The sequence below is a fragment of the Vigna angularis genome, chromosome 10 (assembly GCF_016808095.1).
Source record: "Vigna angularis cultivar LongXiaoDou No.4 chromosome 10, ASM1680809v1, whole genome shotgun sequence".
NCBI lineage: Eukaryota > Viridiplantae > Streptophyta > Magnoliopsida > Fabales > Fabaceae > Vigna > Vigna angularis.
The window spans coordinates 22,073,218-22,092,799 of NC_068979.1; the positions used below are offsets into that span (position 1 = coordinate 22,073,218).

The window sequence follows — 19,582 nt, forward strand, 5'->3', positions numbered from 1 at the left end:
AAACTTGAGTATGAATATTTATATTTTTATTACATTAAAATAATATAATTTTAAATATGTATATAAATTTTTAAAATTAATTAAAAATACATGTGATATAGACTTTAATTAGAAGATATATAAAATTTTTAAATTGAGACCATGAATTTTCATATTTAGTTAAATAAAAAATTATTTTAATTTATAAATTAAAAATGATGAAAAAAAGAGTTGCATAATTATGTTACCTCATTAAATAGTCCTAGAGAGTCCAGTACTATGTCATTACCCACTCACCTGAGATTTGGACTGAAAAGAGTACACATTCATTTTTATTATTTTTATTATTATTTTGTGAACTTTTATTGGCTGCATGTCATCCTATGGTTGGTGACATTCATATTTGTCTATTTGAAAGATACAAACAACCATCTTTAAAAAGATACTTCCACGATTAGGAATATTTTAGTTATTTACTTATGAATGGAAGATTATTTTTATCATGATATCTATATTCCCAATATTTGCTATGATTTAAAAAAAATGAATTAATTAACATAGTGTTATTGATGAAAATTATTAATTATTAAAAACTTGTTAAAAATTTAATTTTATAAAATTATGTTTTTTATTTAGCCTTATAGTTAAAGTTATTTTTAATTAAATTAATTTTAGTTAAAAAGACTTAGCTTCTTGTTTTGCCGAAATTTGGTCTTTGGTCTTTGATATGTTGAGTCATTGTTTGAGTTTGTGGTGATTGTTGGTTTAATATGATGGACAGAATCACAGTAACAAATTGAGTAAATTAGTATTCGATCTTATGTTTAAACATTTTTTTGAATCAATCTTAGTGTCAAAAATACCAATTTATTCAGATAGATCTTAGATGCAACAAAATCACTAATCAGATTTTTTATTTATATTTAAAATTAAATAGTTATTTTAAGTATGTAATGTAGAGAGAAACAAATGCTAATATAAATTATTCTTTTACTAAAAATAATTATACATGTTTTAATTACTCACAATATAATTTTTTTTTTCTTTTTTCTTCTTTACTGTAAATCTGTAATCTATTTAGTTATAGAAAAACTTGTTTCAAATTATAATTCCACAATTCAACGATATATACATAATAATACTATAATACAAAATATTATATTTAAATAAATTTAAGAAATTAAAGTTTAAAATAAATATTTAATTTAAGACATTAAAATGATATAAAAATACATAAGCAGTCATTGTTTTAGCAAATTTTTTAAAATATTTTTGTAATATTATTTATTTACTGGTATTACTAGATTTCTGTAATAAAATCAATTAAACTAACTTATTATACTAAAATTGTGTAATAAATTAGTTAATAATCAGTTGATAAATATAATATTTCATGAAAATATAATTCTATAAATTTTGATATATAATTGCATTTGTTTTTCTTAACAAAAACATATTATTATATAATTATAATTTTTTATTTATTAAAATAATTAAATTTTCGATAAATTTTTTAATACTTTTATTTTTTTTTAAGTTGTATACACTTTTTTTATTTAGAAAAATATTTATTTAAATAACTTAGTATAACGAACATTAGTTAAATTTATTTTCAAAGAAAATTAAATTTTTTATTTCTTAATTAAAAATATTATTATGTTAAATTTCTTTTCCACAATTTATTTTGTGTAATTTTCATATAAATTCATGTAATGAAATATTTTTAACACGGGATATAATCAGTATTAATTAAATTTATTACTTTAGAAGGTTAAATTTTTTATTTGTTAATTTAATTAGTTTTATGTTGAATTTTTTTTCTATAAGTTTATTGTATGTAATTTGTATATAAATTTATATCATAAAAATATATTATACTTCTATATGTATCGTTAATTTTTTTTAATTATAAAATGTTAAAAATAATAATATACCTATTAAAAATAATATAATAAGTAAGTATTTTTATACAATTGAAATAGACAATAATAAATAAAGAAAAATGTTCTTTTAACAACTTTTATTTAACAATTTTTTTACAATACACTTATAATTGATCTGTTTTAAATATTATTTTAAAAATAAATTCAAACAAACCAATAAAATGGTAACACCTATTATAAAAAAGTTGTTAAAAGGAATTGTTAACCTAATCCATAAATAAAATACAAATTAACAAGAATATACACTAAAATATATAAATAATAATGAAAAAAATTAAATTTGCGGTGAAAAGTAACATATAATTATAAACTAAAAAATAATAAATAAACTAGTTTTAGCTTCCTCAGAATTACTCTCGTATGAAAATAAATAAATCACATAAATTGAATTTCCATGTTTGTCTTGAGCACAAGTTCATATCATCTATTCATTGGAGTCAGAGACAACAGAGACAGAGCGAGTTTCCGAGACATCCTGTGTCATCATCTGAACAAACTCTGGTTTGTACATTGCACATCTCTCTCAAAATCTCCTTCTGGTGCGGTTCTGTAACTCTAATTTTCTGTTGTTACCTACAATTTTTCGTGTGTTTCACATTTTCGATTAGTATCTGTCACCTTCGGAAACAACCCACTTCACAGATTCACCTAACACCCCTCTCTTGATTTTTAACCTTTTTCATTTCTATCAATACTATCATTTCTTCTTTCATTTCACTCCTTCTATTCTACATACAATCCTGCTGTTTTCTTTCACTCTGTATGTACTCCTGACAAGAGTGTTGGTTCAACTTCATTCTTATTTCATCTATTTATTTGGGAACAGGTGAAAGCACAGTAATATTCCGACCTTGTTCAAAAGTTATTTTTTTTACAAGGATAAATGCATGCACTTAACATCAGCGATCCAGTTTCTTATACTCATACTCTATGTATCCTATTTTAGACGTTGATTCATACAATAGTCTCTCTTTTTATTTCTGGGATCTAATTTAGTTGGAGTTATATATCTGGAATTTTTCTCTTTGAATTTGTGGGTGCTTTGTTAAATCAGAAAGAGAGAGAACATGGTTATTTATTTAATCTGTGAAGCAGAAAGAGTGGAAGATGGAGTTTCAATTTCCTTAACCTATTTCAATTTGAACTACTTTTGGTTTCTGTTTTTTTTTTTGTATCTGGATATCCTTTGAGAGTTAATTAAGATGGATCACAAAGGGACGGGAATGTCTTACATGACTTAAAATGAGTTTGATCTTCATAGCTGTGGCATTTTCCTCTTCCTTTCCTTTTCTTCCACCGTTACATAATGACACTGTTAAAAGAAGTTGTTTGGATTTATTTCTGGCCTCAGATTGTTTAGGATTAAGTTAAGAAAATAATGCAGAGCAGTTTTGAGATAGTTAGCAAACAACACTCATTATACCTTCATGTCAAGCCTGTGAAGCTCTAAAGTTGAAGAATTTAATCTTAACCTTTAAGCAGCTTAACGAAAAGTAGAGATTTTTTTTTCACCAGTTAGAAAGTTTATGACTGTACCTTTTTGTGGATTGTATGAGTTTTAAGCAACTCTAGAGGATCCATGCACTAATTACAAGACTGGTTGGGTCAATTTAGTTGTCTGATCTGTACTGCCTAAAGGATAATCTGTCAGGGATGTAATAATGCTATGTCCTGCAGCAGCGATAAATTCATTTTGTTACCTTTGAAAATTTTTCTAGGTGTTATATGTTTTCTTTTTTCTTATTTTACACAAGATAGTGGTTCGTTAGGACATCTGCATTAGTCGGTAGAGACATCATGAGGGCACTGGATAGTATGTTTTTTTACATTTTAGCCTTGGTTAGAGGGTGGGCAAGAAGAACACTAGAGGAAATAATTAAGTCAATAATATCCCAAGAAATTTAGCTTTTAACTGAGACTAGTAGGTCTTGTTATTCATGCATCCCACCTCACCTAGTGGAGCAAATAATTAAACACTCATTATTGTTATTGATTTTGTAATTACTACATCTTATAAATATTTTCCAAGTAATAGAGGATATGAAGCAAATTAAAGAATTTATTTTATTATTACTTTCCAACATCTGCATTTTTACATTATTGGTGTCTGAATATGCTTCTCTTATGACATTACCCGTTATAGAATTAAAAAAAGTGAAAATCCTCATTCTAGTCCTTAAAATTGTAAATTGTCAGTCACATAAATCCTTGATACTTTGATCCCTGACATTGGGGAAATTTATTTTCGATTTCGTTCTCTACAGTTGTTTTCCAGCTAAGTACACTAATAATGACATCTATAAAGTCATGAACTACAGTTTGTTACATGAATTTTCAAACACTAGAATGAGGGTTTACTCTAATGAAGCTTAACTCTCCTCTTAGCTCTAGTTTTATCCTGAAAAATATCATATATACCTTGAACTTCTGTCACATTTTCACTAGAACAGTAGAAATTAATGGGAAAGAGACACCAAGGGGACGTGTTTTTTAAACAAACAATCCTGTTCTCAATGCTTTCGTAGGGATAAAGTGCATGCCCTAGATTTTATGTGATTTCCAGTATTGTTTAAATGGGCTGTTTTGTCAAGTAAATTTTATGGTAATGGTAATTTTACTTCACATGTTCAGGTTACTTGTCTATTCCTCAGTTTTCATTCTTGGAATTTTTATTTTTCAGATGGGAGATGTGGCAAAGGACCTAACTGCTGGGACTATTGGGGGGGTGGCGCAATTAATAGTTGGCCACCCATTTGACACCATCAAGGTCAAGCTCCAAAGCCAGCCTACACCCCTCCCGGGCCAGCTTCCCAGGTATTCTGGTGCAATTGATGCTGTCAAGCAGACAGTGGCAGCTGAAGGTCCAAGGGGTTTATACAAGGGTATGGGTGCCCCACTTGCCACAGTAGCAGCTTTCAATGCTGTTCTGTTTTCAGTTAGGGGGCAAATGGAAGCATTACTAAGGTCGCATCCTGGTGCTACTCTCACAGTAAATCAGCAGGTTGTTTGTGGAGCTGGAGCTGGAATTGCCGTTTCGTTTCTAGCTTGCCCTACTGAATTGATCAAATGCAGGTCAGAGGTTATTGATGATGATTTAATAATGGTCATGGTTTCGTTACATTTCCCGTATATTCTTTCTATCAACTTCTATATCTATTGTTTCTTTTTTCTCCTTCTAAATCTTTTCATAGATTTTGACCTCTTTGATAACAATAACTTTTCTGTGAAGCATCTCTTGTTTTAGTGTTCACTTTAGACAAATCCAATCATGTATTTTGTGGTTGACATGAAATCAGATAGTCATGAGAATAAGCTGAGTGAATTGAGCTGCAGACTAGTCTTGGTTAACTTTTCCTGAATTCGTTTTTCATATAATCATTTAAACAGAAGTACTTAGACTATGTAATGATCTTCTAACTGTTTTGTTTCGTGGTGAATATCAGATTGCAAGCACAAAGTGCATTAGCTGGCACTGGAGCAGGTACCGTGGCAGTGAAATATGGGGGACCCATGGATGTAGCCAGGCAAGTTCTCAGGTCAGAAGGGGGCATAAGAGGTCTGTTCAAGGGCATGGTTCCCACTATGGCTCGTGAAGTACCTGGAAATGCTGCATTGTTTGGTGTATATGAAGCACTAAAGCAATTACTTGCTGGTGGTACTGATACTTCGGGACTGGATAGAGGTTCTCTGTTGCTCGCTGGAGGCTTGGCCGGAGCTGCATACTGGCTCGCAGTTTACCCAACTGATGTTGTCAAGAGTGTGATTCAAATAGATGATTACAAAAACCCTAAGTTCTCGGGTTCAATTGATGCTTTCAGAAGAATTTCAGCTACTGAGGGGTTCAAAGGCCTATATAAGGGTTTTGGTCCAGCAATGGCCCGAAGTGTTCCTGCTAATGCAGCTTGCTTCTTGGCATATGAGATGACAAGATCAGCTCTTGCATGATTAATTCATACAGAAACACAGATAGCAGCGGTGCCATTGAGTGACCATGTTTCCTTTTCTTTTAAATTCCTAAAACATTTTCATTTCATGCATTGCAATTGCAATATGGCCACAAAAGGCTTAACTTGTTATTGATTCAGGGAATCGTTCTTTCATCCGTGGTTATGCAGCAGCACTTTATTTCAGAATCAAGTGTTTTCCTTTATGCTTAAAATATTTTTATAGATCACAAACGATGTCCTAGAAAAAAAATTTCAGCGTGTAGTTCAGAGTTAAGATACAGTTGTGAATCAAATTCTTGCAATTTCAAATGTATCTTAATAGTTCAGTGTGAATTTAAGGTTTGTGATCAAATTAGGATGCAATCATTTGAACTTGCAAGAACTGGATCAATTGTATCTTAACTTTTTTTGGTGAGCACAGTGTGTCCTAACTAAACTAACTTAAATTCGTTTTTTTAGATTTCATGATGAACCTTAGTCCAAACCTAACAATAAATACAACAAAAATTGTTGTAAGGAATAAATATGTACTCTTGCAATTAGATTATTTTACCGTTTCCTTTGCTGAGATGTCAATGGACAGAATTTATTCAGAAAGTATGAAGGTATTGAAAGATTCTGTCACTGTTAAATTCCTGTGGCAGTTCCCAGTTCAGTTTCAATGGTTGGCCTACTAACTCTATTGGATGAAAAAGACTCCATTGGTTGGCCTCTATCAATATTTCCGGAATTGGTATGGTGTGTTCAGAAAAGTAAAATTAGGAAATTCACAGATTGATGGGGTGAAGGAAGAAATTTCATAGTGGCAGGAAGAAACAGACGAAGGAATCATAGGGGACTAACCCATGAAGACAACCCGATATGCAAGGCCCAATCCAGTTGACTAACTATCATGTATTCATATTTACACCACGTAATCATTCATAAGACCCAGTCGTAACGAACTATTATGAATATCAGGAGGGGGAAAGGAAGTGAGAAAAAAATGGTGAGTGGCACGTGACATAACAAACTGGGTCCAAGGAAAATGTGCGAACGATTAAACGTCGCAGTTGAATGCTGAGTTGATTTTCTCCTCTTGTTTGTCATGTCTTTGTTGAGTGCGAGCACTGAGTGTGATAATATATATAACACATCATTCTTATTTTATCGAAACACAGAACACTCCAATTTGCCAAAAATGGATGACCCCAAACTACCCTCTCATCACTCATCCATCTCTCTCATTGCTAGGCTGGATCATTTGGAGTTCATTGTGAGCTTTTCACTCTCCTAACCTTCGTCTTATTTGTCACAATCACATCAATTTTCTCACATATCATTCTTAGAATCTTACCCTTTCAAACATTTATTTATCCTTCTCAGCATCGCTTTTTCCTTATACATGTCTATTTATGCTTCTCATGACAGATGAAATACTTAGAAAGAAAACAAAGATCTGGCAGCAATGTCCCTGCTGACAAAGCCAAACAACCTTTCGATTTCTCCACCAAAGAGGATTTCTTTAAAGGCACATTGTTGGATCGAGTTACCTCTCTTGAACACAGACTTTTTAAGGTTAAACATTATATATTCGGTCTGGTTTTGCTGCCAGCCGTTTTGTCTAATAATTGCATTTGGCATTTTTAAGATTAACTTTCATGCACTATCTGTATGATAAAAAATTATGATAGATATAATTTTTAAAATAATTATCGCAAAAACCAACAAACTTTTTCTGTATGTTTATCTCAAAAAATTCTTTACATTCTGTTCATGGTCTGTATTTTTTGTATTTTTTGTATTTTTGGGAAAAATGAGTTTTATTCTTTTACTATCCATCAAATTTTACATTTGATATTTTTTTATCCTAGTACTGGTGCATATTGTTATACCGATGGAGACCTTAAATTCATATTAAGTAGACATTTTCATCTAATATCATTTATTTATTGTTTAAAGTTAATTTTAGTTATATAAATAGAGAATATGTCTTGATTACTACTGATCTGCATACTTCCTGAGATAATCATAGAAATAGGAAGCCTAGAGCTGTGATGACATAAACCACTTGCAAAAAAAAGGTTTATCATCTTAGTGAATCGATTTCAAACACTTCATGAAACAACTAATGCTTAAACCGCCAAATCCCTCATCTATATGTAGCCAGAATATGCCTACGAAAATGACATCCTATCATAAGCATCCATTACTGAGCAACAATATTTAGAAACATATACCATACAGTCACACTCACTCCTATGTTCGAGAAAATCATCACTGTTCTTTGCATCAACACTCTCATCACATGAATTTAATTATTTTAAAGTGTAAACATATTATCTACCATGTAAGTTAACACAATTATGTGTTTCTTTAGCTTTATGTAGATATTGATTCAAGTGGAAACCCTCTACCTTTGTCCCGTGATTCCACACAAACTTCTGGGGAATCTTCTACCAGCCAGGGATCCAAGACAGAAATATGTCACTCTTTTCCAACTTTCAACAATCTCTCAAATAATACTGAGAGAGGATTAATGCCTATCAAGACAACTGAAACACCCCAGGTAAGAAAAAAAACAACATTACTGAAATAGAACAGTTATTTATTTCTAATATATTCTTGATTGTTGAAGAGTCAAATGTTTACACTATAGTTTACAGGTTTACAACTAACCCCTGTAAATTTTTTGTTCACTGTCACCATCCAAGGGTCAACTAAACTAAATTTCTTAAACTTTTTTCTTCTTAATTCTTGTGCTTGGAGTTTCGGTCCTAGCAAGAATAAAGAATGAATGGTAACCTCTAGATATGAGAAAAAATATATTAACATTATGTCTCTTTCACCCTTAAAAAATGTACCCAGATCCAGTTAGATTAGAATACAAGGCATACCTAACATGAAAATTTGTAAGGACCACAGATAATTATGCATGTGTTTGTTAAAAAGTGTGTGTGTTCATACAGATAAAAGAAAGAAATCATGCGCATCACGAATTAATGGAGCTTCTAGTATGTTATATTTTTTTTTTCTTTTTGGCTGTATTGTATCTAAATAAACTAAGCAGTAAAGTCCAAAGAGCCAGCAATTAGGTTATGATGGGAAAATGTAAATCAATCGGCAGCAACATCATAGGCAGTGTGTACTATATAGCCTTTTTGTTTTATATTATTGTTACCTTGGCACTGGCAACACCAACAGCAACATAGAAGTGATTTACAAGGCGTTTCTGCTGGTTGCGAGTCCTATGCTATTATTGGAATGAATCTCAGAATCAATGTTTAACATGTATATTGTTGCAGGAAAAATGTGAGAGCGAGAAGCAACAAATTAAAAACTCGTGTCCTCCTAAGCAACAGGTGCAGGTGGTGAAGAATAGACCTAAGAAGAATGAAAAGAAAGGCCAAGTTGAAAAAAAACGAGTATCTAATGTTGGTTGGCCACATTTAAAACTACTAGGTTGCTGATCCTCGTAACATTGGTTAGTTTCTTACTTCTTTTACCCGACCATGAACATTAATATAAATTTGTGTCGTTCGGTTTGAATTTTCTGGTACATTACTTTATACTGGTAATAATAAAGTATGAGATTAGATTTGGTAGATATAGTCACAAGGATATTTTTTTATCAGAAATGAAAGATTATTTTTTAAAATAAAGAATTAATCTGTTTTAATAGAGTTTATTTTCTCATCTGTACTGAAGAACAAAATCGTTTGGGAGTCGTATCATTGTTAAACATCACAGTACAATTGTTTGCACTGGAGTACTTGGGGAAATGAACCATCGCAGATTTTAAGGGACAGAAGACCATGTGAAATCGTGAACTGTAATAACACTAGCTTTGGTTCCAGCTTCAGACAACCCAATATTTCTAATTATTTAAGTAGAATTATTGGAAAAAAGATGCCATCGATCTCGTAGTTTGGACGGACCTAGAGTTTTTAAATGCTTATTTCATATTACATAACTAAGGATGTGTTTAAGAAATAAGCAACAAATTTCACACGTCATATTTTTCAGACAGAGCCAAAACGTTGCACTTAAGCACTGATACAAGTGAATTTGAGGAAATGCATTTTTTTAAGTCTATATTTTATATATTCTGAAGTTCAAATCGCAGTGAACCGTCAGAGGCGAAGAAGGTTTAATTGAAAAATGATTTGTTAAGGAGTTGGAATCAGATACACCCACTAACGAAAGGTCTAAAGAGAATTTCATGATCATGGCTTAACAATGGCATATACATAACTTATAATAACTAAAAAAAATGGAATATCTGGCATTGTGCTTATTACTTTTCATGGTATCAATTAAATAGGAACATGGTGAACAGCAGGACCTCCTCCTATTTGCCCGCTGGGAGATCTTCTCATGACCACCAAATTTAAAATGCTAAACACTTATTTGTGGTCATTATGATTCGTGAATCTTGCAATAAAAATGAAATGGATATTCTCGCGTTGAAATTTTATTTAGTTTCAGAAAATTGCTAAATCCTACAAAACGTTACCACAAAAAATATGAGATCCATTCAATGATTTGATTTCTGAGAAATATATTTTTTGAGGATTGAATTATACTAATAATTGTTATGTATTGATATTAACAGTTTATAGATTTGTTGAAAGAGAGAAAATTGTGGTGAGCTGGAAAATCCGTGGAATGATGCAGACATCCATTTTGAAGTTGCTTGAAAGTGTTTTATCTTAATTTTTTAGTATGTTGGGAAGTAATCTGTCTGGTTGAGATGAGCTCATAATACAGCAACAGCAATGATTTTAGTGTAATTATCGGTAAGCAAAATAAAATTCTAAAAGCAGAGACTTCAGTTCATAATAATGGAATCAAATGGTGGCTACAAGCAGACAGTTTCTAGTTGTGCAATGACCATCATCTTTAGACTTTAGCTATCTTTTGGATGCCACCAACCAATGAAATTATTTCTATGTCTACAAAGTTTTATTATTTTAACACCATTATTAATACAGACAACAATCATAATCCTGAACTTCATCAATTCATCCAATAATATATTCCCTTAATCATTTCACCTTTTTATTTTCCCATTAAATATTCTCGTCAGATTCTTCTAGAATTGTGCTCTACCACATTAATCTAATTGCTTTCGCATAACCCGGAGTCGGAAAATAACTACATCAACACCACCTCTATTTATTGGTCAACATAATTTCACTTTGATTTTGAATGCATCAAATATTCTAATCCATCATTATAGCTACTACTTAACTTTATCAATTTTTGGTATATTAAGCCATCGGTGTCACATCCGATTATTATACATCACCCTTTTACATACGCAACAGAAATAAGAAGAGAAGCATAAATATATGTGATGAAGTAGGTGATGATGATATAATGTATGAGATAAAAGAAAAACAAATAGATGAGAAGATAGGTAGAAATTATTGTATGAATAAATAATACTTATAATATCGATATTATTTATAGTGAATTAGAGAGAAGTGGATCCATGGATGTGAACACATAAATGTGGGTAGCTTCTGCAACTTGCTGTTGTGTGGAGTTGGCTAGGTCTTGTGGGCCATTTATCTCTTACACATCCCTAGGGATGAAATACAATTAATTATGACCCTATATCAAGTAAGATATTCAACTAAAATAAAATACTATTATTTCCTATATCTAGCTATTTTCCTCAGGAATTATTCTCAAGCTTCTTTCTTTTGAAGTTAGGGAGATTTCTCTTCCATGAAATCTTTTAGCCACCATTTAAATGAGATGAAGGCATATTGCATTAGAAAGAGGTATAGTAATTTGTAATTATGGAAATGGTGCATTGAGAAGCAGAGGAAGTTGCAGTGACTTGGGATGCTTCCCGTAACATCCCATATTTTATTCAAGTTGTCGTGAAGGAATCTTAATTGCCCCCTTTGACCCGAAACCAATGCATTCTATAATCACAACCATCTTTAATATTCCTTTTTTGCTATAAATGGCTCATGCTATAGTGCAAAACCAAATAATTACTTATTTCCTTCATTTTCTTCTTCTATTATTTTCGTTTAATCTATTCTGGACAAAAATATTGGTCTGAGTTTCTATTGTTCGCGTGTTAAAGTACATACATGTTATTTCAAGTTATTAGAATTGACTTTCTTCATCAATTGCATGTGCTTTATATACTTATATTTACTAGTTCTAGTATATGTTACTATAAATAATAGTGGTTGACTTGCTCTACCCTAAGCTTAACTATAAACGAATTATTAAACGAGTATATGCGGTTTATTTTAAAACTAATCAGCTTATAACACATCAACTTCAATTTTATAGTTAATGTTTTGTGACATGTTTTTGAACAATTTTGGAAGTAAGATAATTGGACTCACATTACTAGTTTAATTTAGTTAGTTTCAGAGTGCTAGATTTTAAGTGAAAAAATGTTACGTACGTATATATATATATATATATATATATATATATATATATATATATATATATATATATATATATATATATATATATATATATATATATATATATATAAAAGAGGATTTTCATTTTTTTTTCTAGACATAATTATTATTGTTAATTTTTTGGCAAGTATACCAAATCGTTCCAAGCAATACAGTGAATAAATAAAAGTATCGTCTCCCAAGGGACTTATGTAACACATGACAATTCTTCCTTTTATAACTTAATTAGACATCAAAATGTACAAAACAACACAAGAAACTCTTTTTGGTATTTTATCAAACAGTTGGTGTGCAAGGAATTATATTTAAAAGAAACTTTGTTGGAATTGGGTTTTATGAATCATATGAAGATAAAACTCTATACAATATATCATTATTTCATTCAAACATTCACATCAAGGCAAACTAGTCCTAATCCCTTAGCAACTAATTCTAAATTTATATATCAAAATGTTAATCTCTTAGTCAATTTAACATACAATTTGCATTAAGTCTGATACTAAAAAAGACCAAGTTATTGAGTCTATCCCTAGATCCCAAATCACTTAGGTGCTCTATCTATGTTCATGTTCAAAGTTACTTTCCAGTAATCAAAGACATTCAAATAACATTATATTTTCATACAATGTTAGTAAATTCAAAAAAGAGCATTTGAAAGAACAACGATATATTCAACAGGAAAATTACATAAGAATGAGTTGATTACATCCAATTCCAACGAAAGAAAAATTTAACTACTCTTAGACATCTAGAACGTACACATTTGAAGCAATCTCTTGCAACAATGGTGTCTTTGATGCCTTGAAGTAGTCTCTGGAAGTTCCTGAGATGTTTTCGTTTCTTTCCTTCTATTTCTCACTTTAAAAGCCAATTGAAAAAAATAACTAATTCGCTAAGCGCACAACTCTTTATGCGCTAAGCGAATATTCAACTCCAGCATATCTTTAATGGTCCTTTATTCGCTCAGCGAGTTGTGTTGGTGCGCTGAGCGAATAAAACTCTATTTAGCTTAGCGATTTAATGTTGGCTTAGCGAGAAACATATGATAACACTCCACTTTGATGTATAAATTTATGTACAATTTACTACATACTTTCTTACTTTTAATTACAACTTTTGAATGAGGAAAAGTTGTAATAAATACAAATTTTAAGTTCATTAATAAGTCTGAAAACATGTATTTTTCATACTTATCAATTATTAAGTATTATATGTCTTTTTAAGAATAATTGTTATTTTGAAAGTTATTGAATAATGTTGTCTTCTTCTTTTTCATATTTTTTTTAAGATCTATTTAATTTTGTTGATGAATAAAAGTTTATTTTACATATTAACTTAATCAATTTGTAAATATTAATAAATTTTATTATAATACAAATATTTAAAGAATATGTTCTCATCAGGACATCTCTTGGCTTCATAGATTCTCTCCATGTCTTTAAACCAATGATCAGCTTCATCCGGACTACACTTCCCATCAAACCTAGCTGGATGGTGTTGAAGAAAGCTTTCCAAGCTCCATTCTGGGACCGGACCTACAGATGAAGACGTGCCTATAGCAGTCTTACCACCAGCCATCATATCCATGAACTGCCTCTGAGTGGTATTAGCCGACCCTCTGGCGTTCTCAGCAGACACTCTTGCAGTTTCCAGATTTTGCAAGGCTATTGTGTTTTGCTGAACCAATGCAGCATTCTGCTGTTGCAACGCCTGAAGCACAGTCTCTAACATCTGGTTAGATTCAGACGGATCCGCCGGTGGGGGAGGAGGAGGAAGCCTAGGTGTCATCTTCTGTTCACACAGAGAGGAAAGACCATCAGTCCAACTTAAATAAACAAAGACACCCAACTTAAACACGATTAAGAGTACACAAGCATAAACAAGGAACGCACATACCCTACAGGATTTCCTAAGGACAGAAACTGCTCTGATACCATAAATGTAACATCCTAGATTATATAGAAGCATATAACATAGTAAGTCCACATTTAAATAAAAGAGAACAGTTAGAGTAGACTGTAAACAAAGTAGTTAAGCTTACAGTCATCCCAGAATGAGGCATAATTTAAAACTTAAACGCAAGTAGAGTGTTTCAAAAGGATAGGGATCACCAGGAAAATCCTTAACAACTAAATAGTAATTCAAAATACAAGAAATACTAAGAGAGTCCTAAGGAGACTAAGCCGCAACATCGCCTTCCTCCAAAGCTTGCTCTAGAGGCACCTCATCCATCTCTGCTCACATCCAAGTGGATGATCATTGCAAAAGAAAGCATACCCAAGCAAACACAAACACACAAGCAAGGGTGAGCTAGATATAAAAATCGTATTATAACAGTCATAGGCAACATGCAAGTAAAGGCGAATATACTATACTATACAAACATGACTTGTTGCACTTAAACTTGACTCGTCCGGACTTAGAATGATTGCCGAGCTATGGCGGGTTATGCACTCGTGGTGGCTTCTACTGCTTTGCAAAGCCATTGCTAATGGGTTTCACCCTATCACACTCACGAGGTTAATCTGTTATCACTCATCTTGGGCCATACTGGAAGCACCCAAGACTAGGACCTCCTGCTACTCCTCACCACATGGTTCAATCCTCTCTACTTGAGAATGAAGGACCATTGGAGTGTCAGGAAAACCCCCAAGACTGAGCTACCATGCAAATCATTCTAAACACACTGAAAGGGCACCACCATGTATCCCCCTTGAGGATCATAGAATTACGTCCAATACTAATACTTTCCACTTTAACACCAACATGTTAATGCATACATAAACCCTTAAAGCAACTAGAACAATTAAGTAACATAACATACTGGGATAAATAAGAATATAGGCCGAACAGAAAACAGCAACCCATAATGGGCAAGATCGAACACCCTGTGAATGGTGGAGACCGAACAATATCTCACTTCCCAAAGGACAGGACCGAACGGTCCATAAATGGTAAGACTGAGGAGTGACCGAACACTATTCAGGACCGCTCACTAAGAGAGACCGAACGCTACTTAAGAGACCATCCACTAAGACCAAACGCTACCAAGACCACCCACTAAGATCGTACACTACTTAAGAGACCAAACTCTCTTTAAGAGACCAAACGCTACCTGAGACCATCCACTAAGACCGAATGCTCAACAAGACAGAGCACTAAGGTCGAACTCCACCTCAGACCGAACGCTAAGACAGACGCTAATACCGAACGCTCAACAAGACCTCTAAGGACGAACTCCACCTCAGACCGAACGCTAAGACAGACGCTAAGACCGAACGCTCAATTAGACGGAGTACCAAGGCCGAACTCCACTTAAGACCGAACGCTATTACGACCGAACGCTAAGACCGAACGGTTATCAGTTGCGAAACTGCATAATTCTGCAGAATTATGAATAGCACCTAACCCAACTATTCCTAACCATTTTTACTAACTTCTAACACCCTTAATTCTTGTTTTATACTTAACTAAACTCATCTAAATGGTTATGAACATTCCTACTACCATTCTAAAGTGATTAAGATCAAGTTTTGTCTTTTGAACATCAATTTCCACAACTTAAGGACCCAATTTCGATTTTTACCACTTCTAACATGTTTTAGTCCAATTTTATGATCCTAACAGGTCACAAATGACTTGCCTAAGATGTCCCCACAGCCCAATTGTGTCCAGAACCCCTACTTCCCAAAACCACTACCTCACTTCCTCTCAAGTGACCCCAAAACATTACTAGTTTACTCAAAACAGTGCATACATCAAACATATCAATCTCAAATATCACCTCAGCCCAACCAAATCCACAGTCACAAATTTCCAACATACAGTTCATACAGCAAATCTCAAAAACATAATTTCAACCCAAACAACATAATTGCACAGAGATCAGCACATTTGCACATTTCATAATAATAAACTTTAAGAAAACCTAGCTCCCCTTACCTTTAAACTTCTTTGCTCAGCTCTAAGACCCGCAGCTCCAGTACCCCAAACGCGAATAATCTAGACAGCACCCTATAACCCGCAATGCGGTGACCAAGAACAACTATTAGAGCTAGAATGAATGGAGGAAAACATAAAGAAGGGTACACTAGGCACATGCAACTTGCCCTAGGTCCCAAACAGCAGAGAACGGTGAAGAGCTACTTACCCGCTGAAGAATGAAAATCTATTTGGATGGTTGCGAAGGTCTCTACGCCGCGGTCACTTCAGCACCACCTAAACCAACATGCAACCACTAAACGTGAGGGAAAGGTAGAGAGAAGGCAGAGAGAAATGGAGGAACAAGCTTTTTAGAGAGAGAATGGGAAGCTGAGATAATGAACTCAGATCTGAAAAGTCCCTCCTAAGGTCATAGTGCCCTTAGTGTTATGGGTCTGGCTACCTCAACATAGGGCCCAACTACCATATATTTTTAGGCCCTTACATTTTTATCATTCGCAAAATGTTTCTTAGTAATGAGATTTTTGCTTATCACCTATAAAACAAAATGAAAAAATATATTGTTTCATAAATTTGTTTTACAATATTTTGATACAATACATATGTGTTTATTATTTATTTGTTACGTTGACTAATTTATTATTTATTTATTATTGTATTGACGTATTCTAAATCCAATAAAAAAAATATATTATAGTAAAATGTTGTAAAAAAATGGCTTAATTCATCGTTTGGTCCTTAGTTTTGGGCTTTCTGTTCAAAGTAGTCTTACCTTTTTAAAAAAGTTCAGTAGTGACCGATATTTCGTTAAAAATGGTTCAAATGGTCTTTTTGGCTTACGACATTAAAAACATAACGGTGCAATTGCCTCCGTGGCCAAAACTGAATGACCTATGCAGTTTTTGCAATACGTGGCACGTTTGATATATTTCAGGGTGTACATTAAAAAAAGTTGAATAACGTGAGCAAGGTTTAACGGGTTAAATGAAATTACCCTTATCTAAGAATCCATTCGCGATTTCTGGGTTGTTAAATGTGGTGAAATCTAGTGAAAGTGAAAGTGGTCTTCAAATCAAAGTGGGTTGGTGTTGTTGTTGTTGGTTTTAGGGGTTAGGGTTTAATTTTGTCTTTTGTTAAATATACCTATTTTGTTTGATTGATGATGTTTTTGGGGGTATAATTTCCTCCTTTGTTTGACAATTTGACCATTTCTTTCGTCAATCTTTTCTTCATTACATCACTTGAAAAAGTTACAGTACATCTCTATTGAAGATCCACCCTGTTATTTACCAAATAAGCCACCAAAATAGGTTCAAAGTAAGCAATGTATCAACAAATAAATTCCAAAGACATAAAGTGAGAAGGGTATTCAGAAAACCTTATAATGACGACAACCACAAAATTGTCTACCAACATTATGTGGAGTTTTGGCCACTTTGCTTACAACAAAATCATCACATTTGCAACGAGGGATTATATATTCCACCTCCCCTCCAACCACCATCATGTGTGGAATGCAAAATTCCTTGCGACCATGTATTGGAACAAGAAGAACAACCTTGGGAAGAAACCATTTCTATCTCGCTACAACCACTTTGCTCAAAAAAGGAAAGAAGTTGCATGAACCCTCACCAACCCTAACCCTTTTCTTTTACCCAATAACTTAAACATTTCCACCAAGTCAATTCACTTCACATTGTCACGCAATCAATAAGTGCACATGTCATTCAGTTTTGGCCACGAAGACAATTTCACCTTTATGTTTTTAACGCCGTAAGCCAAAACAACTATTTTGAACCGTTTTTAATGAAATATGTGTCACTACTGAACTTTTTTAAAAGGTATGATTACTTTGAACAGAAAACCTAAAACTAGGGACCAAACGATGAATTAAACCTAAAAAAATATATGTAAACATATATTTTCCAAACATAATATATTAATTATCACACATGCAAAAAAGAAACATTATTTAATGAAAATGGCTAATCTAATGATGACTTCAATATTAACACTTTGTTTTTTTTTAAATAATGATAAATAATTTTGTTAATAAAAATAATAAGGTAAAATTTTACTTTCAATTAATATTTTTACATAATTTATTTTTCTACTTTAACTCCTTTTACCTAAAGTTTTTTATTAATTGTAACAAGAGAATTTTAAGTTAAGATTCTTTAACAAATACCACTCGAACAAATTATGTGATATTAAGTTTTGGGTAAGAAGAAACAGAAAAATGAAATATTTTAACTATTAATATTAAGTTAATCATCAAACTTTAAAAAATCAAGTTAATAAGTTAATTTTTAATAAACTTAATATTATTGTAATTTATATATAGAATATTTAAATATTTAGTGTCATATTATTCAACTTAATAAATTTAATGTACATATATTTGTAATTGAAAATTAATATGAAAATGTTTTACATCCAACGATATTTTATAATAAGCAACAATACATGAATAATTTATTTTTACAGATAATATATTAATATTATGTGTCAATTAATATTATACTTAAAGGTAATAAAGGTATAGTGTATGAGCTTGGTTATTATCGCAGGGAGTCCTTGTTAGTTGCATATAAATAATTAGTTGTTCTAATTAGATAGTTTATTGTTAAGTTGTTATAAATAATTGTTGATTATATATAAACACGTACATTCTATTCTATCGTCTAGTAACTACATTTCAGATTTTGTTTCTCATTCTCTCTCGATTCTGTCTGTGTGACTCTTCTCGTGTTTTTTTCAATATCAAATCATAAGAAATATTATTATACATGATTCTTTGTCAATGCAATTCAACTAGTCTTTTAATAAATTGAAAAGCCGAATAGATGCAATATACAAATTATAGCTTTAACAAATAAACTCCATTCTCCATAAAACCCAACTTAAAAGAAATAGCATAAACTTTACCATTTTTAAAACATAATTAATTGCAAGAAAATCGTATTTAAAATATTTTACCTTCAAAAAATCAAACATTTTGCAGCTCTAATTCCACGATGAGACAAGAAAAACAGTTAGTATATAAGGAAGAACGAGTGAAAAAATAAACCAATTATAACAATCTAAACATGTTCTAAGTAATAAACTTTTTTTTTCAAATTCTAAGAAAACAATTATATAGACATTTCTAAGAAAACACATAATTTAATAACTATACTTTATTCATAAACTATGTCTTTATATTGAAGTTACTTCAAAGTTAATTTAAGAGTAATTATTCATCTTATAACATGATAAGTTTCTAATATTATATTGTGTGAATCATGATAAGTTTAATGCAGCTAAAATTCAACTAATATTATTATAA

At 31.8% G+C, this 19,582-nt stretch overlaps 2 protein-coding genes across 4 annotated transcripts; both read left to right on the top strand.

Moving 5' to 3' along the window:
- Positions 1 to 2,281: 2,281 nt before the first annotated feature.
- On the top strand, positions 2,282 to 6,055 carry LOC108336403 (mitochondrial carnitine/acylcarnitine carrier-like protein). 3 transcript variants are annotated; one of them, XM_017572844.2, is made up of 3 exons: positions 2,282 to 2,423; positions 4,603 to 4,994; positions 5,366 to 6,055. In XM_017572844.2, the coding sequence occupies exons 1-3, from the start codon at positions 2,283 to 2,285 to the stop codon at positions 5,865 to 5,867; spliced, it is 1,035 nt and encodes a 344-aa protein (XP_017428333.2). In that variant the 5' UTR covers position 2,282; the 3' UTR covers positions 5,868 to 6,055. The 3 variants fall into 3 exon arrangements, with proteins under 3 accessions (XP_017428333.2, XP_017428332.1, XP_017428334.1); XM_017572843.2 differs by having other exon boundaries at positions 2,333 to 2,461; XM_017572845.2 differs by lacking the exon at positions 2,282 to 2,423 and adding an exon at positions 2,490 to 2,748.
- A 610-nt stretch (positions 6,056 to 6,665) lies between these two features.
- Positions 6,666 to 9,472, top strand: LOC108336730 (uncharacterized). Its single transcript, XM_017573196.2, has 4 exons — positions 6,666 to 7,124; positions 7,280 to 7,426; positions 8,229 to 8,417; positions 9,154 to 9,472. Exons 1-4 carry the CDS (start codon positions 6,957 to 6,959, stop codon positions 9,316 to 9,318), a joined length of 669 nt encoding a protein of 222 aa, XP_017428685.2. The 5' UTR covers positions 6,666 to 6,956; the 3' UTR covers positions 9,319 to 9,472.
- The last annotated feature ends 10,110 nt before the right edge of the window (positions 9,473 to 19,582 follow it).

Bases quoted from the DNA above. Each gene is read 5' to 3' on its own strand.
- LOC108336403 (XM_017572844.2), top strand. From the start codon at position 2,283: ATGAAAATAAATAAATCACATAAATTGAATTTCCATGTTTGTCTTGAG. The intron at 2,424-4,602 runs GTTTGTACATTG...TTTATTTTTCAG, and splicing joins CATCATCTGAACAAACTCTG to ATGGGAGATGTGGCAAAGGA. The intron at 4,995-5,365 runs GTCAGAGGTTAT...GGTGAATATCAG, and splicing joins ACTGAATTGATCAAATGCAG to ATTGCAAGCACAAAGTGCAT.
- LOC108336730 (XM_017573196.2), top strand. From the start codon at position 6,957: ATGTCTTTGTTGAGTGCGAGCACTGAGTGTGATAATATATATAACACA. The intron at 7,427-8,228 runs GTTAAACATTAT...GTGTTTCTTTAG, and splicing joins TTGAACACAGACTTTTTAAG to CTTTATGTAGATATTGATTC. The intron at 8,418-9,153 runs GTAAGAAAAAAA...ATATTGTTGCAG, and splicing joins AGACAACTGAAACACCCCAG to GAAAAATGTGAGAGCGAGAA.